Below are 27,543 nucleotides of genomic sequence, written 5' to 3'. Positions count from 1 at the left end.
TTCACCTCACTAGCCCCTTCTGTCCTCTCTTCTCATTAGGCTTGTTCTATTGTTCCCATATCCCCAGTATACTTTATTCATGGGTCTTGCCTGCTTCATAATAATCAGAATTATTCCACTTGCAAATTTTCAAATTTTTCAACCCATCAATCATCTTATGGTTCCCTTCATTTTGCTAGGTAACATGAAGACCCATTTTTTAAAACTAATTTTTTAAAATGTTTATTCCTTTTGAGAGACAGAGAGAGAGAGAGAGAGAGAGAGCGCAGGACAGGGACAGAGAGAGAGAGAAGGAGAGAGAGAATTCCAAGCAGGCTGTGCACTGTTAGCACAGAAACGTACATGGGGCTCAATCCCTCGAACCAAGAGATCATGACGTGAGCTGAAATCAGGAGTCTGACACTCAACTGACTGAACCACCCAGGTGCCCCAGAAGACCCATTTTTAAAAAGTCAGACTTAGGTGTCATAAAAAATATAAAAAGTGTCTAATTTCCTTCTTTCTATGCTAAGAGAAACAAAGTAGATACAAGTTTTATCTGCTCACTATTTTTATGGCAACAGGCAACTGATTCATTGCCTCTCCATAATCAATAGTGAAACGATTTAAAATGGGACAACAAACTGTCTGTAGCCTTGTTCCTCTCTCAAGGCTACGTACTATGCATACTCACAAAATTTTTGTCTTTTGTCTGCTGACTCATGTCTAATCACCTACTAGTAAACTACTCTTGTTGTTTCTGATACTAGCCTATTTTATCTTTCTATACATTTCATTCCTGGCAGCATTATTAATGACTTTAGAGTAGAAAGCTCAGATGGAAGCTCTAGCAAGTAATTTGCCATCAGATATACACTTATATGTATATGGATAATATATTCATAATATATGAATATTATTTATAATATATGCTTATATATTCACTACTGATAGTTACTTTTATTTTTGAGGGAAAGATGGACCTTCATATTGCACTGTATTGAGAATCAGGATCATTGTTTTACTCCTGGGATTAAATTATATATTGGTTTACTCTGTTATTAATTAAGTACATTGTGCTTCTGGTATTAAATTTTGAAAAGAAGAAAATGAAATTGTGGTAGTGACGTATCACAAAGATATCAAGTTGATTGAGTCATTAACAATTTTCAAGTATCTTAATGCAAAACAAAATTTAAATGCTGGCCATCAGCCTTAAAATAAAATGATTAATTCTCCAAGAAAGTAGCAACGAGAATTTTCATATTTGGGTATTTTGATTTTTTCTTTTGTTTCTGATTTTTTAAATGCAGTTTTTAATATGGTAAAATGATTAAGCACTTCTATTGTTTTTGAATTTTTAATCTTAGAACTTAATGTATGTTTCCACAGTATACAGAAATTTGTAACTTTTTTGCCTAGTACTTGTATAGTTTATTTCACATTTAAATCTCTGATTTATTGGGTATTTATCCTCATGTAGAACATGAGGAACAGATCCAATGTTAGTTTTTTCTTTTTTTTCTGTAAGGCTATCCAGTTACTCTAATACCCCTTATTTAAATCTACAGTTTTTGTATTGATTTTAGATGCCAACTTTATCATACACTACATTTTTATATGCAGTTAGAGCTATTTCTATATATTCTATTCTATTGGTTTATATATTCATGTGGCAATACCACACTTTTTTCTTTAATTGCAGAGATTTCAAATAGGTTTTAATATCTGGTAGGACTACCATCACCTCTACTATTATTTTTTGGGGTTTTCCTGGCCATTTTTGCTTATTCTTCCAAGCAAACTTTATAATCAAATTTTAGAGTTAAAAAAAAAAAAGAAAAAGGAAAAAAACCCAAAACAGAAAAGCAAAACAAAAATACCTGATGGATATTATTCTATAAATTTGATATGCAGTACTTTCATCGTTGTTCCTGAGTATTTTCTTATTTTATTGTTGACTTATTTGTTGACCCAAAGGTCACTTGAAAGTGTATTTTAAATCTTAATTATGTGAAAAATTTCTCCAAATTTTAGGTTTTTAAAAAAAATTAACTTCTAATTTTATTGCATAGTGGTTGCATATACTTAATATGACATAAAATCCTTAAAATTTGTTGACACTTACTTTATAGTCTAGTGAAATGTTTCTCCATCCTGGATGTACAGAAGAATCACCTGAGGAGGTTTTCAGACATACTAATGTCTGGGATGCACTCCAGACCAATGAAATCAGAATTACTGAGGGTAGAATACAAACATTTGTATTTTTAAAGAGCTCCTGGGAGTTTTGACAGTGTTCTTTGGCACAGTATATCATGGGTTTTTATAATGTTCTACATAAGCTTGAAGCAACTGTATATTCTTCAGTTACTGAAGAAATACCATTAGTGAAGAATGGACATAAGGGTTCTCCAAGTGTCCTTTTTTATTTTATTTTATTTTATTTTATTTTATTTTATTTTATTTTATTTTATTTTAATTTTATTCTATTTTGTTTTATTTTATTTTTTTAAATGTTTATTTTTGAGAGAGAGAGAGACAGAGAAAGAGAGAGACAGAGAGTGGGGGAGGGGGAGAGACAGAGGGAGACACAGAAACTGAAGCAGGCTCCAGGCTCTGAGCTGTCAGCACAGAGCCTGATGTGGGGCTCAAACCCACAAACCATGGGTCATGACCTGAGCTGAAGTCAGATGCTCAACCGACTGAGTCACCCAGGCACCCCTCCAAATGTCCTTTAGATTTACTTTGTTAATTGTGTTGTTCAAAGATAGTATATCTTTAACGACTTTTAAAATATTTGCTTTATTAATAAACAGAAGTATTTTCAAATCACTCTCTTTAGGAGTATGGAATTACCAATTTCATTTTGTAATTGGCAGAATTGCTTATATGCTTTCTCTCTCTGTCATCTACTATCTTGTGGTACTAAAACCATTAAGTTTAGCAGATGGAGATAAATACTTTGCTTTAATTAATTTAGTGCTTTTCAAATATATTTTAACATGTACGTTTAAAATTTTTTTAATGTTTATTTATTTTTGAGAGAGAGAGAATGCAAGCTGGGGAGGGGCAGAAAGAGAGAGTGAGACAGAGGATCTGAAGCAGGTTCTGTGCTGTCAGTGCAGGGCCTGATGCAGGATTTGAACTCATGAACCGTGAGATCACGACCTGATCCAAAGTCAGATGCTTAACCAACTGAGCCATCCAGGCACCCCTAACATGTATGTTTAATTAAGAAGTTCTAAAATTAATCAAACTCTTAATTCTTTTGTATGCCAATCACTTTGCTGTAGAGAGGATAGTTAATTCTATCTCAAATTTTTATCCCCACTTTGGACATTATTGTTATTGCTTTATGGTGTCAATGTAATTATTATTATTATCATTTTTCTATTTTATCCACATGCTTGCATTTTCTTTGTTCACTTCTTGAAGTTTCTTTGCTCACTTCTCCGTATGCTGGATTGTCTATTTGTGATCAAGAGCCTTTCTGTTCCTTTTTACACTCTCCCATGTTATTATAGTGGCCAAAAGCCTGAAAACTTTCTTTTTGAGAATATCTTGCCAGGAAGGTTCTGATGTAGATTCCACCAATGAAAGACATTTGTAGGAGATTTGGAAGTTGAAAGGAAGGCACAATTCAGTTTTCACCTGGCAGAAAACCACAGCATACTTCCTCAGAAGCAGCAGCTGCTTCTTGAACACTCTTCAGACTCCATATTCTATTACCAGGCTCCAGTTTTGGAGTTAAGGGATAGATGTGGCTTTGGTAGCTATTTTCTGAGCTCACCTAATTAATGGGTTGCAATCTCTATCCCTGAACTTTGCTGTCTCACCCCTTACTTACAACAATTTTTATACTACCATATTCCTTGTATTTAATTACTTTCTTTTGAAATATTTAGAACAAATCATTTTTCCTGACTGATCCTTGACTAATCCAATTTAAGTCTTTCATTCTCAGATCATTTTTATTTCTCTGCAGTATGTATTAAGATTTGTCTAAACTCCCTTCATTTTTGTTGGACTGCAAATGTCTATATTTTGCCCTTAGTTTTGAATAGTTTGCCAGGTATAGAATTCTAGGTTGACTATTACTTTTAGAATCTTGGTAAAGCAATTCTACTATCTACTAGTTTCCATTGTTACTGTTAGTCACATATTGGTTCATTTCTCTTATATTAGGTAGTCTGTATTTTCTTTCCAGATAATTTAAAGATCTTTGGGTTTTATTTTGTCCTTTGCACTTTTAAACTTTATTAGAATATATTTAGGACTAATTCATTTTGTATTCATTTGGCTTACTGAATTTGAGCATTACTATTTTTCATCAATTATATTCTCTTCTTGAATACTGATTCTCCACCATTCTATTTAATATCTCCTTCTAGAATTCTGATTATATGCATTTTGTGCTTTTCATACTCTCCTCCCAGCTTCTGAATCTCATATTTTTCCCATTATTTTTCTCCATGGTAGAATTCTGGGTGGTTTCTTAAGATCTGTCATTCACTTTACTGACTCTTCAACTCTATCTAATCTTCTGTCTAGCTCACTGACTTCCTAATTTTAGGGGTTATAGTTTTCTTTTTAAAAAATGTTTATTCTTGGAGACAGCGCAAGAATGGAGGAGGGGCAGAGATAGAGGGAAACACAGAATATGAAGCAGGCTCCAAGCTCTAAGCTGTCAGCACAGAGCACAACGTGGGGCTCGAACTCATGAACGCGTGATCATGACCTGAGCCGAAGTCAGACGCTTAATTGACCAAGCCTCCCAGGAGCCCCAGGGATTATATTTTTCATTTCTAGATGTTCTAATTAGTTCAACTGCAAAAATGCCTTGTCTTTTCTGACAACTTCTTGTTCCCTTGGCTTATTTTAAATCTTTTCTTTCATTTCTTTACATATACTTAATATACTTATTTGATGTTCTGTTTTTGATAATTTTACCATTGAGAGTCTGATGCTGTAGTTTATTGTTTCCTCTTGTGTATAGTCATTTTTTTTTAGTTTATTTATTTATTTTTATTGGGAGGGGCAGAGAGAGAGGGAGAGAGAGAATCCCAAGCAGGCTCCACACTGTCAGTGAAGAGCCCGACATGGGGCTCAATCTTACTAACCACAAAATCATGACCTGAGCTAAAATCAAGAGTTAGATGCTTACTTGACTGAGCCACCCAGGTGCCCCAGTGTTTAGTAATTTTTGATTGTGATTTCATGTTTATTAGAACTTTATCTATGGGGATACTTTGAGACATAGTTTTAAAAGACTGTTTCCTTCCAAATTTTGTTGTTTTGGGCAGATGTCTGAGTTTTTAAACTTAACCATTTTAAATATTTTATTTTAGCCTCATTCTTTTTTTCTAGGATACAGATGTCATAGGAATTCTGGTTCCAGATCTCTTTGAATAATGCTTATGATAAGAATTATTTTTCTTTCCTTCCCTTCCTTTCTCTTCCTTTCCTTCCTGTGTGTCCTCATCCCTCCCTCCCCTCCTCTCCTCTTCTTTTCTCTTCTCTTCCCTTTCCCCCATTTCAAATTTCTTTCTTTCTTTTTTTTCCACTGAAGGCCAGACAGAGACAAATATTATTTTGACTATTTCTCTCTGGAAGACAGTTTACTTTCCAGTGAGTTACCCTTCAGAATCCTAGTTTTATGGAGGAGTCCCCAACCTGTCCTAATATGCAGTTTAACCCCAGGTTTTTTCTCATTGATGACACATTTTAACTCAAATCTAGGCCACAAAGTTTGGAATAAATTCTCAGAGTAAACACCAATTCATGACAGCTTCTAACAACAGATTTTATTTTCTATCAGCTCAGGCATGCATTCAAATGTAGGTTTCATATTTTATCTAGTATTTTAATTACATTCTCCTCAAATAATTTTCTATAAACCTTTAGTCTGCCATATTATTAGAAATAGCACTTAGCAGTCATTATTAAAAATGATGCCATTATTAAAAACAGATGCCAATTTGTTGTTAAAGTGTTTGCAATGCCTGATTATAAAGATATCGCTTACCACAGAGGAAAATTTAAATTTGGGGCTAAAAGTAATAGTGCATAGTTTTCTTATGCATTACATAAAATTGGTAAATATGTAACTGATTTTCATTTTTTTTACAAGCTTTTAAATCATTCAAGTATAAATTGTATTTTATTTTGGAAAACCTGATAGCTAACATTCCTTTTCTATTTCAACTATAAAATCACATATGGATTTTTAAGCATCTTTACTGCAGTGACTCTTGCTTTTTCTAGCTACAAGACAATAAACGGCAGTGTTTATGAGTGCTGATAAGATTCTGAATTCTATTCTGTTCTCATTGTTCCTGCTGTGAAATGATTGCCTATTTTAAAACCACCCAAATAGAGACTGATTGCTATTATGAACAAAGAAGACTATTCATAGAAATAACCTTCCTTCTTGGCATTATGGGTAGTGATGGTGATGGAAAGTCATATACTATACTGTAAAAGTCAGTCTTGCAGTGCACCCCAGTCACGGGCACTGAACGTTTCACTCACTTGCTTGTTCATCATTTAACCACTTAACCTATCAACCATTCAACTCTGTCTCCTTTTCCAGACATAGCTATTTGATGTATCCAGGCAAAACACATCTTCTTTTGCTTGCTATTCATTAGTGTCCATCAAAATATAGTTTTTTATATTAAAAAATAAGAATGTGCTGAGATGGAATGCCAGAAACAGGCCGTTTTCCTTGGTAATGGACAAATGGCATCAATGGGACTTTCCAGGGGTGAACTCCATGTCTTTCAGAAGCTAAATGATTCATCTGACAAGATAATGAATTGGTTGCTTTTTTCAGGGAAGATTTGCAAAGAATTTCTTTTCCCTGGTTAGACAATTTAGAAAATGTTGTGAAAGGATATAAAAAGAAAGAATAAAGAAAGAAAGCTGGTTTAATACAAATGGATTCCAGTCAGAACTGTGGACATGTAATACTTGGATATCTTGAAAAATATCTCCTTCTGGGCTGACATGTATTTGTGATAAATATTATTACTGTGGCTATAAAATTAGTTTTAGGCTTTATTTAGAATCTTATTGAAGGCTGGATGAAAAAAATCACAGAAGTGATTTTTATTTTAGGAATTTACATCATTATAATAATAATATAAATTTTACTCACCTTTTTGTGTTTATATACATAGGTAAATAGACACAATATCCAAATTTAGCTTAAACATATATCTATACTGTTTTATCCTTACAAAACAATATTTGAGACCCTTGTCATACGGAAACATTACAAAGGCTCTATGTTAAAGAGTTCAGGGCTGGGTTGGGTGATGTCTTTCTTAGTTCAGGCTACTGTAACAAAGTACTATGGACTGGGTGGTGTATAAACAACAGAAACTTATTTCTTGCAGATCTAAAGACTGGAAGTCCAAGAACAGCTTGCTAGAATAGTTGGGTTCTGGTTAGAACTTTCTTCCAGTTTGCAAGCTGGGACATAACTTCTTGCCCTCAGACTCAAACTGAAACACTGGTTCTTCCTGTGTCTTAAGTCTGCCAGCTTTTGGACTGGGACTACACCAGTAGTTCTGGTTCATAAGCCTTCATACTTAGACTGGAACTACACCATTGTCTCTCCTGGTCCTCTAGCTTGCTGACTGAAGATATTGGGACTACTCAGCCTCCATAATCATGTGATCCAATTCCTAATATCTGTTAAATAATATATATACAGACTATGCAGTGTATATAGGTACTATATCTATAGTTAGTTAGTTAGTTAGTTCTCTTGTTATCCAGCTCTGTGCATCTTCTGAGTGTGACAGAAATTAAGAGTGTAACCAATAATATCAAACTGCACTTCACACACAGAGACAGGGAAATCCATAACATGCATTCTCCTTAATAATTATTGATCAGCCTAGACACACAATCCCTATTCAATCCAGGACCTAAACCAGAAGGTAATGAAACACACTTAGAGTAAAAAATATGCTTTTAAACTTTATTTATTAATAATATAACTTTTTGCAAATTCAAAAAATTGAGGTGGGAATCAGTCACTCACAAGCATGTATTGCCTTCAATCAATCAAATCTTTAGTGTTTTTCTAGGAAAAAAAACTTTTTAAAACCTGGCATTGCTCAAGGTTGAAGTTGTTGATTTTTAATAACTGCAATACCAAAATGATCTTTAATCACTTAAAGTACTGTAAAATAACACTTCCAATTTGAAGTTATTTTATCATTGATATTTCCTAATGATGTATAAAAGCTCTGCTAGTTAGGATTCTAGATATGGTACCATTGATGCCTATGAAATTAAAACAGGAAGGTTTTGGTTAAGTTGTACATGGTACTGGAACATTAGGATTCCTGTAATATTAGTCAAAAGTGACACCAGAACTTCTAGTGACCTTTAAAGTTATTCCTTCAGTGAGGGTGGTTTTCACTCAATCCTGAGGAAAAGTGTGACTGGACATCTCACAATAAAAAGTAAGAGTTTTAAGCTAACTTGGATTTACTCAGTTTGTCAATAATTTTCAAGCTACTTTGCTGCCTAAATTGCAGAAGGAATAATAAATTATTCCAGAGAATAATCAATTCACAAGTACAAGAGACTGAAATAGGAACAATGTGGCTGGAGTAGAGGGATAGGAAAGTAGGGGAAGAGATGAACCAGGCATGGTCTTAGAGGTCATGTCAAGGAGTTTTATGGTTTTGAGATATGCTGATTGACCCAATTTATGGGTAACTGAAAGTTTTCCATTTTCATATCTCAGAAGAGTAAAAGTACAATACTGGCAATGGATTTGGGTTAAAAGGAATATATCCCTAAACACATTAGTTATGGCTTCTACTTCAGTCCTTTGAAAACCTACCTATCACCACTGGTTATTACAAAAAACTAAATATACTAAAAGAAACAGTAGAAGGAGACTGGTTCAGAGGTTAAGCTGTTGATTAAAGTAAGTGTACTGGTGAGAGGGAGGAACAAGTTCCACTCAGGAATTTGAGTCCTGTGCAGTCTAATCTTGGCTGAGCTGACCCTATTACTATAGGCAAACTAATTAACCTCCTTGTGCCTTGGCAGCTTATCTGTAGAGTGAAGATAACAATGACCCACTAAAAGACTGCAAATCATTCTGTAAACACCAACGTTATAAAAATAATATAAATAATTACCCCAATTATAAGATTTTAGTCTTTACCCAGAGTTTAAACATCTCTCTGCCTAAATAATATGCCAGGTTTAATTTTTGTCATACAGTGTGTGTGTGTGTGTGTACGTGTGTGTGTGTGTGTGTGTGTGCACGTGGTAGAGTGAACTTGTGTTTAATCTCATCTACAGCGAAATTTGTATTTATTGAAAATGCACTTTCTCTTTCTGATGCCTACTGTTCAGTCTGCAACACACTGGGTCCTAGATTATCACTGTAACTCTTATTGGCAGCACAAGGTTTAACACAGTGGAAGAGCTGCTGGGACAGAGGTAGGGAGGGGGAGCTGGGGGCAGGAATAGATACTCCTAATTTCTTTTTAAATGACAACTCTTCTTGCCTGTTAAATAAGAAGAGTATGCTTTATTGTTTCATAAGCCTATTGCAATTATATTAACTATAATTAAGCAATTCAAATTGGATGAGCAGGCACATAATAGCATGCCAAGAAGTGGCAAAATGAAGGGGCTCCTAGTTGTGTTTTATTGTGGATTCACTGATTCACATTGAAATTGTCATCTCTTTTGGGATATTTCCAATAATTCTGTAGGAAGTATTTATAAAATTGTATTCCTTCATTGGCATAAAGATTACCTGTTTCTGTAATTATTCTTGGTTATCATGCCACACTTTCTTTAGCTGATAAACGGAAATAATAATCAAACAATAAAATATTTACAAAATGAAATAGTTATTTCTTTGGGAACTCAAAGAAGAATCGTACAATCTCTTCAATTCCTTCTTTTTAAAATTCATGCCTAGTAAATATGTAGGCTGTTTCCATGATGATATTAATGACTCAGTCATGTGACTGCAATGTTTTTGTTGGTGTGATTTGGCCTATAGCCACATGGTTGCCTAGGAATCCTCTGGTTAGTGGCCAGGACTAGCTAGTAAGGGACAATGAACTAGACAGAAACAATCTTTTAGTTTTAACCAGTTCCCCTGTGTTATGTGACTATTGTTGCCCTGGCCTTTGCTCAGCTAAAGTGGGTAACAGGTGTTTGAATTTTTCAGTGAAGGCTGAGCAATATCTCTAACAGGTATTATGTATTTTATTGACTTCTTACCTGACTAGACCTTCTTTCCCAGTTTCCATTTCCTTTTGCTCTGGCATCGTTCCCTTTGATTCTGTTGGATTTTGATGGTCAGGGGTTGTGGTCAGATCTTTGAGTGAATTTTTCTCAGAGATTTTATCTATGGAAAGGAAACAACATATAGACAGAAGAATATATGCCACTGTTGATAAATTATATTGGACAGTGTAAGTTACAGGGATGTTTTTTTCTCCAAAACAGTCTTAGGAATGCCTCCCCTAGGATTCCTGCTAAACAAAGTAGGATCTTATGCAGGAGAAGTTAGCTTGTAGACACGTTCAGGCTGATGAAAAGTATATTTAAGTTGTATTATGAAACAAAAAGTTCATAGTATATTACTTTTTGAAACTAGCAAAGCTGAGATTAGTAAGGAGTAATCCATTCAAAAGGTATTTCGGTTCTGCTAAAGTATTATTCATAATTTGTGGCTGAAATTGAAGCCTCATAAAATTCAGAAAAATAAAATAGACAGAAGTGATGTCACTGACATTATTTCAGAATTTTGCATTCTAACTTTTTTTAATTAAATAAAATCTTTGTTTTTGGTTTGATCATCTTTAGTTATGGTATCTTTTTCTGAATAAGCAGTGCAAACTAATATGTACTAGCTTCATTTTCAGTCCAAAAATTAAAATTTTTCCTTCAAGCTTATAAAAACAATTTACAATATAGTTTAAATTGTAGTGTACCAAGAGAATAATCAATTCATTGATAAATATGTGGATTATAGAGAAAATTTAAGTAAATTGCTTAATGTAAAAAGAAAATATAGAAGGAGCAAAGAAATAGAATGAACACAATTCAATGGTTATTCATTGTCCACAGTTTCTAACTTATTTTTAAATGGATGTACTGTGCTTAGAAAATTAGAATCAATGCCCAAATGATAACTCTTATTTTTTGTAATAAATTATAATTGAAAAAACTTAAGCCAATCCAGTATTGAAAATCTGAATTCACAAAAATGATAAATCATAGGGCGATCATTTACTTTCACAAAAGCTCTTATCATACAAGCCCTTTAATATGAAAATTCCTGTGATCTGCCTAAAACCTGCCAATATATGAAATTTTTCAGGAACATGTTTTCGGAATAAAGGCAATCATAAAATTGACTCAGTACTTAGAGTTTTGAAAGGTTTATGACTAAGAAAGCTTAAACCCCTGGATTTCCCCAAACAGATTTCTTCATTATGTATCTCCTACCTACATTTATTTTGGAATTCTAGTAATTTTGGCTAGAAGATGGAAACCACAGCATAATGTTTAAATGAAAACCCTCTGAATTCCTGACTTTACTTAGGATACAAAGGATCGTTACTATAATCATGTCCTTGGAGTCTCTGTCTAAAGACTATATTCCAGATGAAATGTTTCCACGTGTATGGAATCTTACTGAGAGTGCAGGATAGGGTCCTTTTTATACAAGCACATGTGGTACACTAGTGAGCTTATCAGTATTGAACAGATTTCAGAGTTAAAAAAAATTGCACTTTCAATATGTCATTTTGTACTAAGAGGCTTTTGGTAGAAATAAGAGAGAAATATCTATTTTCCCTATGTATTTGGGTCAAGCCATATTTTCCCATTTCTCTTTATCCAACCAAAAAATAAATCATTTTTCAGATCTCTAACATTATGCTACATATTTCTGCCTAGGAAAATGACAGCAAAATCTTTTTCCTATATCCACAAACACTTGGGTTAATTATGGTAAGATATTTGAGAGCAAAGTTCTTAACCTCTGGCCACAGAGATCTAGTGAACTCATGGATTGGAACTTTTGAGACTCTGTGTTACCTATGCAAATTTTGCATGGAGAGGATTTAAGATTAACATGAGCTCTTCCAAGAAGTCTGGGCCAAAAAAAGAGTTATGAACCATTGTGTCCATATATTTTTCTGGGAGTGCCCACATCCCTGCCCCCAAATTAGGAGTGAAAATAGAGCATGAAATGTGAGTAAAATAATCATAAAAACCCCTCCTGAATATATAACAAGTAGAATATGTAAAACAGTCTTTCTTAAGGGGCTTTTATTGACTATTTCTTAGAAAGGCATGTGAATATAAGCTGCATCACATACTTCCATCAGTCATTCAGGTTACAGCATATGCATTACATTTACACTATTACTTTTCTGCTAGCACCAATTAATGACTGACTGTTCTGCAACAGTTCTTTTCTCCTCTTCTGATAAGGAATTTTTGTTTATCATAATAACATTTGGATTAAAGTAACTCTAAGTAGATCGTTGTACCTTACCAGGTCTCCTCTAGACATTACCAACCCCTTCTAAAATGATGCTGCCTCTGGGGCGCCTGGGTGGCGCAGTCGGTTAAGCGTCCGACTTCAGCCAGGTCACGATCTCGCGGTCTGTGAGTTCGAGCCCCGCGTCAGGCTCTGGGCTGATGGCAGCCGCGTCAGGCTCTGGGCTGATGGCTCAGAGCCTGGAGCCTGTTTCCGACTCTGTGTCTCCCTTTCTCTCTCTGCCCCTCCCCCGTTCATGCTCTGTCTCTCTCTGTCCCAAAAATAAATAAACGTTGAAAAAAAAAATTTTTAAAATGACGCTGCCTCTAATACAAGTCTAGGTTATTCAGAAATTTATTACAACCTAATTTGCTTTGTGGATAAACATTTTAATTACAAAATAAGTCCTTAATCACAGTTTGTCGATGAAGATGAGAAACCAGTTATTGCCCGTTCTTGGATTCAAAGCAGAACAACTTTAAACATACTCATGAGGACTTAAAACAAAAGAATCCCTGTCAACTATACTCAGTGTGGGTGTCTTTTTATCCATGCAGCATGTTATTTGTTTGTGGGAACAGATGGTCAGATTGCTCGCATCATCCTCATCATGGAAGAAATCTAAAATACACGGCAAATCTTGCTCTGGCATCTGGGTGAAGTTTTGTCAACCTCACATTGTAGTTTTACCCAGCTTCACACATGGAAAGCAGGATCCCCTCGTTTGTAGCTGCCCAAATGAATAGTGTAAGTCTTTCTGCCAACTGTGCTCTGAAATTGCCAGATCTCATCAGTACACTTGGTCAAGTTCTGCCCTGGAATGTGTGCCCATGGCAGATAGTAAAATCTGGAGTCAAAGTGTTCTGATATGGTTGCTTTTATTGAATGTGCAAGAATGAGTAGAGTTTGCCCTCCACACACCTGGCTGATTTTGTCTTCGGCCTGGCAGCATCTCACACTGGGCCTCTGTAATACACTTCTAAACTGCTTTGTCCCCTTGTAGTAGCACATTGTGGAGAGCATTGTGGAGAGCTGTGCAGGTGTGAAACAGCTGCTTCTGTCTTCAAGTGAGGAAATAAGTGATGCAGAAAGCCATTAACCTTACACATTTTATCAGTGGCACTAAATAATTGCTGGAAAAGGAGGAATCCAAAGAAAGAAACTGATTTGGGAATAAGGTTGTGAATTAGACAGGTGTTGATTCAATTGGTTTTTTTTTATGGATGTAAAAAGGGGAAGACTTGAAAATGCTCTCATTGGTTGGAATATTTGATGTGGGTGAGATATCACTTGGTTGAATTTCTAACTCTTGTAACACCAAATACATTGTGAGCTCTATCTCAAAAACAAATTTCCTTTTATTGGACACCAACAATATCTGAGTAATTAGATGGAAGGTGAATTAACAAAAACTAAGCCTGAGTACCTTGATTAGATGCATAAATGATACTATCAATTTCATCTTAATGAATGAACGTTTGGAATAAAATAATAACACAGTTTTAAGAAATGTATAATTAATGATTATCTTCTGGTATCTAAGATGGTATTTTTGACTCAGCTTGTGTTTTATAGTTGCCAGAATATATAGTGCTCTTAGAATAATTTTAATTACAACATGTTGATCATACTTGAAATTTTATTATATCTTTGTGGATTGTCAAATGACATGGAGGAAGCTGATAAACATTATTGCAATGAGTATAGAATAGAACCTGAAGGAGAGTCCTAAAATGTAACAGATTTGAAAAATGTAATACTTTACCTTAGAAGTGTTGAAGAAATCTATAAAAAATCCAGAGGCGAAGGAGTCAGAGTAACTGAGAGTTCTGGAAACCATCTCATATGAAGAATTGTGGAGAAACTTTGGGTCTAAAATAGCTAAAGACTAACTAGTGACCTAGCAGTTATTTCAAATTCTTTGAAGGGCTGCTGTATAGAAAAGACTTATTTAGTGTATACCAGAAGGCAGAAGAAATATCCATCATTGGGATTTCCAAAACAAATAAAATCCCAAACATTCTAACAATTAAACTTGTCTAATAGTGAAACATATGGCTTTGTGAGGCAATGAAAGCCCTGTTGCTGGAGGTATACAGGCAGAAGCTGGAGCCCATATGAAGGACCCAGATGGGGTCCTTGCATTGGGTCAGAGGTTAGAAGTCTTCTAGTCAGCCTTAATGTGCCAAAAAGTCCTGAAAGGATTTTTATATTTAGGCAGTTTTTTTTAACTTTAAGATACATCATCACAAGTGAATAAATGAACAAATCAACAAACAAAAAAGAATACAGATCCATCTAAGGTAGCTTTGGTACTGTGTCAGGATGAGAGATCCTGTTCTCTCTCAATGTCATGCTTTGTTTCAGGGACTTTTGTACTGGGATTAATTCATCTAGAAAATACATTTTATGTGCAGGTTTAAGGAGTGTGGTGAGTTACCGGTGCCGGGTACGAAACACAGAGCTGTAATCCTTACATCACTAATTCTCTGGGTGACTCTAGATAAGTTACTTTTCTATAACAGTTTCGTCATCCATAAAATGAGAAATACTTTTGTCATGGGGATTTCTGTGAGGATTAGATAAAGACTCCATTCAAGAAAAATGCAGTATAAACACAAAGTGTTCCACCGGCTTGACTAGGGTAAATTATCTTCTTTAAAAAAAAATATTAACTATTTCAGGTATGCATAACATTGATATATATGAGGCATGCTGAAGCTTTTATTTACTTAAGAGTGTTTCAGGAATCAGGAAAGCAGAATTAGCTATATTCTTTAGCAGAGAAAAAAGCTAAAAACATAGTTTGATTTAACTGAATTATACAAATATATTTAAATCATGCAAACTATAAAATATATGGTATTTTATAAAAAAAAATTCATCCCATCCACATTGGTTAGTGTCTCTTAAGTTTTTAGCTTATTAATCAGGTGGAAACTAAGGAATTTTATCAGAGTTTGGCCTTCTATTTGATATTTAAAACAAAGTATAATTTCTATGCCTAACTTTTCCTTCTAGCTGATCAGCTCTCGTTACCTCTCCATCTTCAGCAAGGCAGCTCTGTTCTGTATAATACACAGGAATGGTTATTGGTTGTGCACATAGCTGGGCACCTGACCTGAAGAATATGGCCAGATCACAGCTGGCTGGTGATCTGGGTGGTGAACCGGGTGGTTCCCATGGACTCTGCCCAGTGGGAACAATGATTGCTATCTAAATCAGTCAGCCTGCTCTCTCTGGAATTTAGACTGCGAAATGATAGGATGGGAGTAAGAGCAGCCCAAAGTAGATATGCAGAGAGAAATGCAAAGCTTTGTTGACTATGAGTGAAAGGCAGAGAAAGCAATCAGCTCCCAGGGCTGGCTCTGTCCCTTAAATGGTTTTCCAGTTCCAGTTATCCAGAGGTTTCCTTAGCCTTGAGCCCTTGCCACTGAAGGTGTCCTGATTATGTCTCTGTGCCTTGCCAAATCAGCACTCATTTCTCATTTCTTTTGTTCATATCAGATATCATTTTGAAGGAATGTTTAAGTTCAATAGCTGTAATTATTTACTATATAAGGTGTTTTTTCCCCTTTTTCTTTTGGATGAAGCAGAAAAACATGCTTTAATAGTTTTTGAAAAGTTTCTCTCATTTTGTTGTCATTGTTTCTATATTCCTACCTTATCCTTTGTCTGATGAATAGTGTTGACAGTTACAGAAAGTGAACTATACTACTAAAATTAACCATAGTACCTCCCATGCATGATAATCAAACTCATTGGTCTTATATAGGGAAGCCTTTATTGATTTAGACATTAAATTTCTGTATATAGTCTGGCTATTTTCCTATTCCATACAAGACAAATTAAATTTGTATAAGTCCTGCCAAGGACTAAAGAGTGGTTTCCGGCTTAAATGAGTTAGGGTTTTCCCTCTTTCTTTTTCCTGTAATATTTAGAAAATTAGTATACTTTATGTCTTATAGTAGTTTTAAGTTCTAGAGTAGTTTTTAGCCTTCCTTATTTCTGTCCAAACTGAGTTGGCTGAGATGCAGGCTAGGTCAGTTTGGATAGTGGTGGGAGACTGGCAAGGCCTGGGACACCTCTGAAGACCTAGAAATGTGTTAGACTTGGAACCTAGGTCTTGGTTATAGATAGCTATTTGGCACAGGAGGCCCAGGGAGGACATGACATTTGCAGTTGGTTTGCAACACAAACCTGGGATGGAGGGCACAAAGGAAGAGAAAGGGAAGAGGAAGAGGATAAATAAAAACATTGCTGGATTCAGAATCTTGTCCAGGTTGTCATTGTTCATAGGCATGAGCAACATAGAGTACCTACCATGTGGTTGGTTAGAAGTCACAAAATGATCACATTTTGTTTTTTAAAAATGTTTTATTTATTTTTGACAGAGAGAGAGAGGACCTGAGTAGGGGAGGGGCAGAGAGAGAGGGAGACACAGAATTTGAAGCAGGCTCCAGGCTCTGAGTTGTCAGCACAGAGCCCAGCACAGAGCCCAGCACTCAGGAACTATGAGATCATGACCTGAACTGAAGTCCGACACCTAACCAACTGAGCCACACAGGAGCCCCAAGATTTCAGTTTTTATTTCAATGATTTAAAAAGAGAATATTTAAACATTTTAAAAAGTTGACATTTAAAAACTGAGAGAATTAAAATTAAAATTAAAATTTGTATTTACAGTCTCTCTAGACTGAAGATGGACTATCTGGCAGCACTTGCCTCTCATCTCCACATGACAGTGACTGGTTGGAGCTGAGTGGCCTCTGGCCTCTTTAGACAGGGCATGCATGATCCTCATTTATGCTACCTGACCCCCATCAACATTGGAATTTATCAATCTCAATGCTAAATGCTTTATATATATTAACTAGTTTAATCTGTATCTACAACTTAGAAGATTAATGACAGTATTATCCTTATTTTGTACATGAGCAAACTGATACTTAGAGATGTCAACTATCTTGACTAAAGCCAGACAAAGTTATTAAGTAGTAGAGTTACAATTTGAATTGAGACATGCCAAACTCCAAAGCAGTGCTCTTTATAGTATAATATACTGCCAATATACTGAATTTATATTACTGATTAGAGCAAAACTCAATTTCTTGTTTCTTTTTTTGTTACTTAAGTAGGGAGTATTTTAAAGTCATACACATTAGTTTTCTATTGTTGTAGGAAACAAGCTTAAATGCCTAGAATAACACAGGTTTATTCTTTCCTAGCCTGTAGAGGTTGCCTGTGTTCCTTGGTTTGTGGTCCCTTCTTCCATTTTCAGATTGCATCAATGTGACCTCTGCTTCTATCATCCCATCTTCTTTTATCTTTGACCCTTCTGCCTTCTTCTTATGAGAATCCCTTAATTACATTGAAGCCTTCTGGATAATCTTCCCATCTCAAGATCCTTAACTTAGTAACATCAGCATTTTGTTCCCCTTCATGTAAAAATTCATAGTTTTTAGGGAGCAGGGTGTGGATGTTTTTGAGAGGCCATTATTCAACCCACCATACCATACTAGCTACCCATGGGCACCTAACTTTGATCCATTTCCACACAAAGTCACCTTATATCATGATAAACTATTAGGGAAGTCATTTAAATATCCTCTACTGGTAGCAAAACATTTTTTACAGAAGGATTTAATGTACTATAAGTGAAGTGGAAGCCTATGAAAGATGATTGTAATCAAAAGAGAACCTTAGAAAGTTATCTTTATTTGAATCCAAAATGTATTACATTCTTCATTTCCATGGCAGATAAAAATTAAACCATGCTCTGCAGAAGATAAGAGTTCTATAATCAGAAATCAACATCTGCAGATATTGTGACATTGCACCTGCATGTTTTGAAGGGAAGAATATAAAAATACCAAGCACATATAAGAGGCTATCTTTAAACACTAATAATTTTGCTTTTTCAAAACAAAATATCTTAAATATAACTGCTTTTCCTATTAAAGCCTTTGAAGACATGCTAAGTCTGCAAATTTAAATGAAACTATTTTTTTCCTTTCCACTCAAACAGCTTCTATGTTAAATGAAACTTCCACAAGAGTTTTTATTACCAGCTATGAAAAATTAAGCTTACAAATATACTTTGAAAAAAGTATAACAAGAGTAGGACAAAACTTGTCATCCCAAAGATGTGATCCTTGGTTTCGTACCATTAAGGTTTCGTACCATAAGGTTTTTATGGGGCGCCTGGGTAGCTCAGTTGGTTAAGTGTCCGATTTTGGTTCATGTCATGAGCTCATGGTTCGTGAGTTCGAGCCCTGCTCTCTCTCTCTCAAAATAAATAAACTTAAAAAAAAGAGAAAAAATACTTTAAAAAAGGTTGTATTTTTATGTCAGAAGAACTGCAAATTGGAAACTATCACTATTATAAAATGACTCATAGTAAAACAGAATGGCAGCAGAACATACAGGTGTATATGTCCAGTGGTTACTTAGAAAATATTGCAAAAGGGAGGACACTTGTTGGGATGAACACTGGGTGTTATATGTAAGTGATGAATCACTAAATTCTATTCCTGAAATCATTATTACACTATATGTTAACTAGCTGGGATTCAAATTAAAAGAATAAAAAAATTATTAAAAAAAGAATCTTTCTGGCAGAATATACCTGAAAAGAAGAGACAAAAAAAGAAAATATTGGACAGGGTCTTAAAAAAGGAATTGGGTCTGCTATGGAATCACTGATATAGAAATGAGTTATGGTAACCTTAGGAGTAGATGAGATTTCTAATGGAGAGAATTTAAAGAAAGAAGAGCAGAGGTATGAGTGTTGAACCTTTAAATATGTACAATCCACATCTATTTTATCATTTTATAACCCTTACTTAAAATTATATTGTTCATTATATGCATATGTTAACACAGACTTGGCCATATTGTTCACCACTACATTTCTAGCCCATAGACCTGGCACATAGCAGGTAATAAAAAAGCATCTATTGAATAAGTGACTGAATGAAGAAATTATGTTTTTATAAACACTCAGATCTTTAAAGTGTCTCAAGTGTGATTTACCCTAGATGATTTACCTAGTCAAGGTCAAGTGTTTCATCAGGTAACACATTTCAGAGAGATATGCATTTTATTTTTTCCTACAGATTTGAGTTCTGACCTTGTATTTTGGTGTGTGACTCTTCAAATGTGACTGGAGTCATCTTGGTTTGGAGAGATTTCTTTTCATTTTTGTTTTGTCCCTTTGAGAAACAAAGATTGTACACAATTAATTTACACAAAAAATAAAGTTAAATGTAAAATATAATATGGAGTTTTTCATTCAATGAGCAAGCCAATCATTAAAGCTTATCATTTGTTTATGATGTACTACAAATGATAATTCTTTCACTTAAATAGAAATTCTCGGCTCTACTATTGAATAATCAGCTTTGACTTTCACAGCTTGTTGGCCTTAGGCACTCTCTTTTTGTCACTGTGGTTGCTACATCTACCTGGCACATGTTCCTCCCAATTCCAGTCCTCATTCCCCACAGTTCTAGTGTTGGTCCTGGTCTAGGTCTTTTGTAGTAGAACTTAAAGTGATAGAAAAAAGTAGTCTAGTTTCTTAATTCAGAGCTCTCTTCTCTTTGTGATTTCATTTGCCTCTACCTTGTCATTTGTCTGAGAATCTAAGCTTTCCTTTGAAATGTAGGTATGTCTCACTGGATGTGGCCAGTGTGTGTCTGAGGATGGTCCTATGGGAACAAAGTGAAACAAGATATAAGGTTAGAACACAGAAATGTTGGCTCCCAAGCTATTTACAGAGTGGTAGGGGAAACATACACACACAAATGTAAGTGCAAGGAAATGTTATAAGTAATGAATGTCTGTAGAGGATAGAGATAGGGCATAAATGTGGGATGGTCATTTCTACTGCAGTAGAAGGAAAGGGAGGAGACTATCAAAAAGGAAGTAACTCTGAATTTTACAAATCAAGATGAATTTTTTTTCCAGATGAACAAGGCATGGAAAATATTCCAGGTAGTGGATACCTGTTCAGCAAAAGTCTAAAGTGTGATTGTATACAGGCTGTGAGAAACTAAAGTAGAAGTGGTTGGATGGGAAAGAGTGTGAGAAATTAAGCCTAGCTAAATAGGCAAGGACAAGGGCCTTGAGAATCCCATTAGCCTTGATGTGGAGTTTGACATTATTTAACAGCACTGTATGTCAGAAACATTTTAAGCTAGGAAGTAAATTAATCAGATGCTTTAATTTAAGTGTCACAGTAACCATATGTATTAGGCAAGACAGCTATTATTATTCTTATGTTATTGAGTAGGAAATTGATAAGGTGGCTAAAAATGTATGGATCTCTGGATATATTTATGAAGTAGTGGTAAAGCCTTCTGATTTCAATCAAGTACTTTTACATGTTATGATGCTATTCATAAACATTTTAATCATAGTCTTTTCATGTATACATGTGTAGATTTATGTGAATGATGTCTTATTCTGTAGCATGAAAGTCTGGATTAGCCTGAATTTGCAGATCTTGATTTATTGGTTATTGACAAATGGAAGTCACCTAAGTTATTTTGGTTTGAGAACTAAGTATTTTTTTTAATATTTTTATTTTTTGAGAACTCTTTATTTAAAAGAAGAATGTAAATTGATTTTTTATTTCTAAATATCTTCTTATAGGCCTCAAATAATCTATTTGTACTTCAGAACGTTACTATTTAAATGCCATTTTAAAAGGTTATATTCTATGGATAAAAACATGGTTTTAACTTTCTGTCATTTTTAACATTTAGTGTATTTGAAACTGGAGAAGAACTATTGCCTCTGCCAACATGTTATGATCTCTAAAGAGTAGATGCAAATAATTTCCTTAAGTATGACTTTTAAGATATAATGTGATGTCAGCAGACTTCATGATCAACATCCCTAAGTGTTATATCATGGGAATGTCATGGGATATACACCAGAGTTGTTCTACCTGTGTCTAATCTAAGTACTTCTCCAGTATTACTGTTTCTGAAGGAAAGGCAATTCCTTTAGAGTTTCTGTTCTTTTTGCCTTCTCTCTAACATCCTTTTATCTTGTGAGTAGAATATTTAGAAAGTTGATTAAACTAATATTCATCCTTCATCATTCATACTTCTTATTGATTAGTTGATTCAACTAATATTCATCATTCATTCATACTTCTTCAGAAGCATAGCCTAGATATTTAGCTCTCAGGTGCTGAAGTCAGATGGAACAGGGCTCCAATCCAAGCTTTGCCATTATCAGTTGTGTGCAAGCAGCAAATTGTAACAGGACTCATGGTTATTCTGAAGATTTAATATAATAGTTCTTGGAAGAGGATAGCACCTTGCCTGGCACATAGTAATTATTGTTAGCTATTATGTTCTCCAAGAGAATAATATATTAGTTATTTTTATGTGTTCTATGGAAAAAGAATCATGATAGACAAAGGTTAAATATCATTGTAGTGATTTTCCTAGGGAGAAACACAACAAGACTACCTGAAGGAAAGTACCCAGCTCAACATTTGTGATATTCCACGAGCTTTTAAACATATAAATAATTTTAAAAGTGTGGAATTATTTATTTTAACATAAGAATTAGAAAGAAGTCAAGGGCACTCTCATGAAGCAATGCTAAGCACATCCTCCTTCATATCTGTTCTCCATTGCAAACATAGTCAATGTTAATCAGAAATGAAAGGCAAATTTTCCAGGGCCAATGCTAAGTCATCTCGGTATTTTCTGTACTCTAGGCTCATTTAAACCTGAATCACTGGACCATGCTATTTGAGTCCCTGAGGTACACTCCTGCTTGTACTTGACATCTTTCATCCAATTCTTTTGATGGGAAAATAATTATTGCTCTAAAAACCTTACATAGCACTTTTAGATAAATTTAGTCAGTAATTTATGAAAATGGTTCTTTGGACAGTTGTAAGTGAATACTGATTATATAATTATCCCTTTGGACTTTATTGTGTCATATAAGCATAAATTACTCATAATAATGATAATAAAAATTGCCATTTGGTAAGTCCCTACTATGTGCTTTATATACACTGCCTCTAGTTTATACAATAAGGCTACAAAGCATTTTCATTTTACAGGTGTGTAGACCTAGAACTTATGAAAAATATTTCTCTAGAACAGGGTTCCTCCACTTAGGTGGTATTGAAATTCTGAATTGGATAATTCTATGTTGTGAAGGGCTGTCCTGTGGATTCTACAATGTCTAGCAGCATTTTTGGTCTTTACTCCCTAGATGCAAGTACCATCTCTACCCCTGAGATATGACAACCAAAAATAACTCCATACATTGCCAGTTGTCCTGAGCGGCAAAACTGTTTCCTATAAAGAGGTCCTGGTCCAGAGCAATTACTGTTAAATTGTAGTTTACCATGGCCACGATCTTCGACATTCTTTGTTGAAACTAATTCACATAGCCCATTTAATATTTGAGAAATGATTTCATTTGGGATTATGGTAGAAATATAAATCTGCAATGAGAAGTCTTATTTAGCTTTTTCCAACTCCTAATGTAGTCTTCTAAACATTTATCAATCTGTTTTAAAGCAAATATAAATAGTATATATAAAACCCCAAAGAAAAACAAGTGCATGACCCAAATGGTAGAGGTGAAACAGCAAAGCAACCTTACACATCACAGTATATTAAAACACTGGACAAATATCCATCACTAGACAAAAAATGATGACAATCAAGATTGATTTAGGTATGTAAGTATCATACCTGTCTTGTGGATTGTTGAGGCTGATTGCTTGGATCAGGACCTTGTTTACTCTCATTGTTCTCCTCTTTAGGCTTCACCTTGTTGGATTTTATCATCAGAGATTTAAACATCTTCTCTGAGATGGTTCTGAAAGCTTCTGTTTTTATGACTCTGTCTTGAGGTAGAGAAATGCACTTTGCTTTTCCTTTCATTAGTAGACAAGCCAATTAGTTGTTTAATCGGGATTTTGTTCTGGCTAATTCCTAGAGGCAACTCTGTAGCTAGTAAGGGCTTAAAAGCAGCAAATTATTTCTGCTTGGGTGATCTGAATTCTGTTTATGAACTTCAAAGAGCCAAAATGCCCTTGAGAATAGTTTACAGGTGGAGAAGTAAACAAAATTTCATTGTTGATTTGAATTGTTCAGATGTGATCACATTGCCCATTGTTTTGTTTATTTTCCTTTTCTAATTACCCACCTACCTATCTTCATCCATCTAATTTAATCAAAGTAACATAAACATTATTAAAAAATAATATGTGCATAAGGGCTTATAATAAAAACAACAGATCATTCCTCCATCTCTAGTTCTACACCATGAGATAACTACTTTTTCCTTTTTCTGTTCTTCGGGTGTCTTTTTTTTTATGAGTATTTTATTAATTGATCAGATTAGTGGAACTCTTAGAAACTACAGTGGAAAACAAGACATATTGCTTTGCATTCCCAATAGCCTAAATGTTCTCAGATTCATAACGATGATTATATTAGAATTAAGCAAAGAGTATGTTAGTTTGCTAGGGCTACCACAGCCACTACCACAGACTGGGTGACTTAAGCAACAGAAGTTTATTTATTTATTTTATTATTTGTTTTTCAGAAACATATTTATCACAGTTTTGGAAGCTAGATATCCTAGGTCAAAGTGTCAGTGAGGTTGGTTTCTTCTGGGGGCTAAAAGGGAGGGAAGTATTCTAGGTCTCTCTCTTTGGCATTTGGATAACTATCTTTTCCCTGTGTCTTCATATTGTTTTCACCCTGTTCATGTTTGATTCCAAATTCCCTCTTCAAGGATGCCAGTCATTGGATTAAGGCCCACTCAAGTAATCTCATTATAACTTAATTACCTGTTTAAAGACCCCAACTCAAATACAGTCACATTCTGAGGTCCTGGGGATTAGGACTTCAATATGAATTTTTGAGAAAATATAATTCAGACTGCAACACAGAGAGAGTATACTTGATAAATACCAGTTTAGAGGATATGTATTTCATTGCTCTGAAACAATTGGTTCCAAAACTTCTTACAAGTTTACAATTTTGTTACAAATCTTTGGAATATCATAAAAGCAATATAAGTGATTCCTAGCTTTAGAAGCCTAGAGAATTCTGTTGGATTATTAATTTCATAAATTATAAAAAATATGTATTTTACCACAGCATGGATTTTTTTCCCTGATTCATCATTTAACCAATAAAGTTAGATTTTTTGAAGGAGGACACTTATTTTATCCCCAAAATACCTTTATATAGAATAGAAACTCAAGATGTGTACACTACATCTTCTTTATCCATTCATCAGTTGATGGATACTTAGGCTATTTCAATAATTTGTCTATTGTAGATAATGCTGCTATAAACATCAGGATGCATGTATCCCTCTGAATTAGAATTTTTGTATTCTGGGATATATACCTAGGAGTGCAATTGCTGGATCATAGGGTAGTTCCATTTTTAACTTTTTGAAGAACCTCCATACTGTTTTCCAGAGTGGCTGCAGCAGTTTGCATTCCCACCACAGTGCAAGAGGGTTCCCTTTTCTCCACATTCTCACCAACATCTGTGATTTCTTGTGTTGTTAATTTTAGCTATTTTGACAAGGGTGAGGTGCTATCTCCTTGTAGTTTTGATTTGCATTTCCCTGATGATGAATGATGTTGACTATATTTTCATGTGTCTTTTGGTCATCTGGATGTCTTCTTTGGAAAAATGTCTGTTCATGTCTTATGCCAATTTTTTAACTGGATTATTCAGTTTTTGGGGTGCTGAGTTTTATTAGCTCTTTATATACCTTAGATGCTAACCCTTTAACAGATATGTCATTTGCAAATATCTTCTCCCATTCCATAGGTTGCCTTTTAGTTTGTTGATAGTTTCCTTAGCTGTGTGCTTTTTATTTTCATGTAGCCCCAATAGTTATTTTTGCTTTTATTTCTGTTGCCTAAGGAGACATATCTAGAAAAATGTTGCTACAGCCAACATCAAAGTAGTTACTGTCTCTGCTCTCTTGTAGGATTTTTATGGTTTCAGTTCTCACAATTAGTCTTTAATCCACTTTGAATTTATTTTTGTGTATAGTGTAAGAAAGTGGTCCAGTTTCATTCTTTTGCATGTTGCTGTCCAGTTTTCCCAATACCATTTGCTCAAGAGACATTCTTTTTCCCATTGGATATTCTTTCTTGATTTTTTGAAGATTAACTGACTATATAGTTATGGATACATTTCTGGGTTTTCTATTATGTTCTATTGATCTATGTGTCTATTTTTGTGCTAGTCTCATGCTGTTTTGATGATTACAGTTTATAATATCACTTGAAGTCCAGAACTGTGATGCCTCCTCTGCTGAATAAAATTAAAAAAAAAAATTTATTTAAATCCAAGTGAGTTAACATACAGTATAATAATGGTTTCAGGAATATCTACTGAATAGTATTTAATTGAAAGCCCTTTAAGATATCTGACAATTTAGTCCTCACTTGTATCCATTTTAAGTCAGAACTAATTAAATATATTATACTTGCAGTATATAAATTTACACAATTTCTTCAATACCTACCATAACAATATGCTGTTTTATTCACTAATGTTTTCCTGCATCTGTTTTTTTCCCCTGAATTGATGGAAAGGCCTCTAACATCAGAATCCTTTGTTGTGCGACTTCTGATATCACCTTGTCACCTAATGTGATCTTTTCACTGCATCTATTGCATTTTAACCAAATATGTACAATATCCTACTGTTTCTTTCACAATTTGATTGTTAACCAAAATCACTTTCTGAAAAACTCAAAATATGTTTAAGGGCCACTTCACCAATGCCTACATTGGAGGTCTATGAAATTCCACTGAAGATCTCATCTTTTCCTGTTTGGAAGTCTAAGATCAAAGCAGGGAACAGAACTCATTCTATGAAGCAAGCATTACTTTGATTCCCAAACCAGCAAAAAAAGAGAACTACAGGCCAATATCCCTGATGAATATGGATGCAAAAATTCTCAATAAGATACTAGCAAATAGAATTCAACAGTATATAAAAAGAATTATTCACCATGATCAAGTGGGATTCATTCCTGGGATGCAGGGCTGGTTCAATATTCGCTATTCAATATTCAATATTCAATATTCAATATTCAATATTCAATATCAATAAATGTGATACGTCACATTAATAAAAGAAAAGAACCATATGATCCTGTCAATTATTGCAGAAAAAGCACTTGACAAAATACAGCATCCTTTCTTAATAAAGACCCTCTAGAAAGTCGGGATAGAAGGAACATAGTTAAACATCATAAAAGCCATTTATGAGAAGCCCACAGCTAATATCATCCTCAATGTGGAAAAACCGAGAGCTTTCCCCCTGAGATCAGGAACACGACAGGGGATGTCCACTCTCACCGCTGTTGTTTAACATAGTGTTGGAAGTTCTAGCATCAGCAATCAGACAACAAAATAAAATCAAAGGCATCAAAATTGGCAAAGATGAAGTCAAGATTTCATTTTTTGCAGATGACATGATACTATACACGGAAAACCCAACAGACTCCACCAAGAGTCTGCTAGAACTGATACATGAATTCAGCAAAGTTGTAGGATACAAAATTAATGTACAGAAATGAGTTGCATTTTTATACACCAATAATGAAGTAACAGAAAGACAAATAAAGAAACTGATCCCATTCACAATTGCACCAAGAATCATAAAATACCTACGAATAAACCTAACCAAAGATGTAAAAGATCTGTATGTTGAAAACTATAGAAAGCTTATGAAGGAAATTGAAGAAGATATAAAGAAATGGAAAAATATTCTGTGCTCATGGATGGGAAGAATAGATATTGTTAAAATGTCAATACTACCCAAAGAAATCTACACATTCAATGAAATCCCAATCAAAATTGCACCAGCATTCTTCTTGAAGCTAGAACAAGCAATCCTAAAATTTGTATGGAACCACAAAAGACCCCGAACAGCCAAAGTAATATTGAAGAAAACCAAAGCAGGAGGCATCACAAT

General features: G+C 34.6%; 1 protein-coding gene across 1 annotated transcript in view; it reads right to left on the bottom strand.

Moving 5' to 3' along the window:
* The window catches only part of CNGB3 (cyclic nucleotide gated channel subunit beta 3), a 148,067-nt gene extending 124,620 nt beyond the window's left edge, over positions 1-23,447 (bottom strand). Inside the window, exons 1-3 of the mRNA XM_025922889.2 lie at positions 23,269-23,447; positions 19,665-19,746; positions 10,258-10,384 (exon numbers count right to left, since the gene is read on the bottom strand). Coding sequence (XP_025778674.1) covers positions 10,258-10,384; positions 19,665-19,746; positions 23,269-23,379 — 320 coding nt within the window. The 5' untranslated portion in view covers positions 23,380-23,447. The remainder of the gene's footprint in view (positions 1-10,257; positions 10,385-19,664; positions 19,747-23,268) is intronic.
* Positions 23,448-27,543: the final 4,096 nt, after the last annotated feature.

Source organism: Puma concolor, chromosome F2, assembly GCF_028749965.1.
Source record: "Puma concolor isolate L17-30 chromosome F2, mPumCon1.1.hap2, whole genome shotgun sequence".
Taxonomy (NCBI): Eukaryota; Metazoa; Chordata; class Mammalia; order Carnivora; family Felidae; genus Puma; species Puma concolor.
This window is presented reverse-complemented; position numbering and strand designations above follow the sequence as displayed.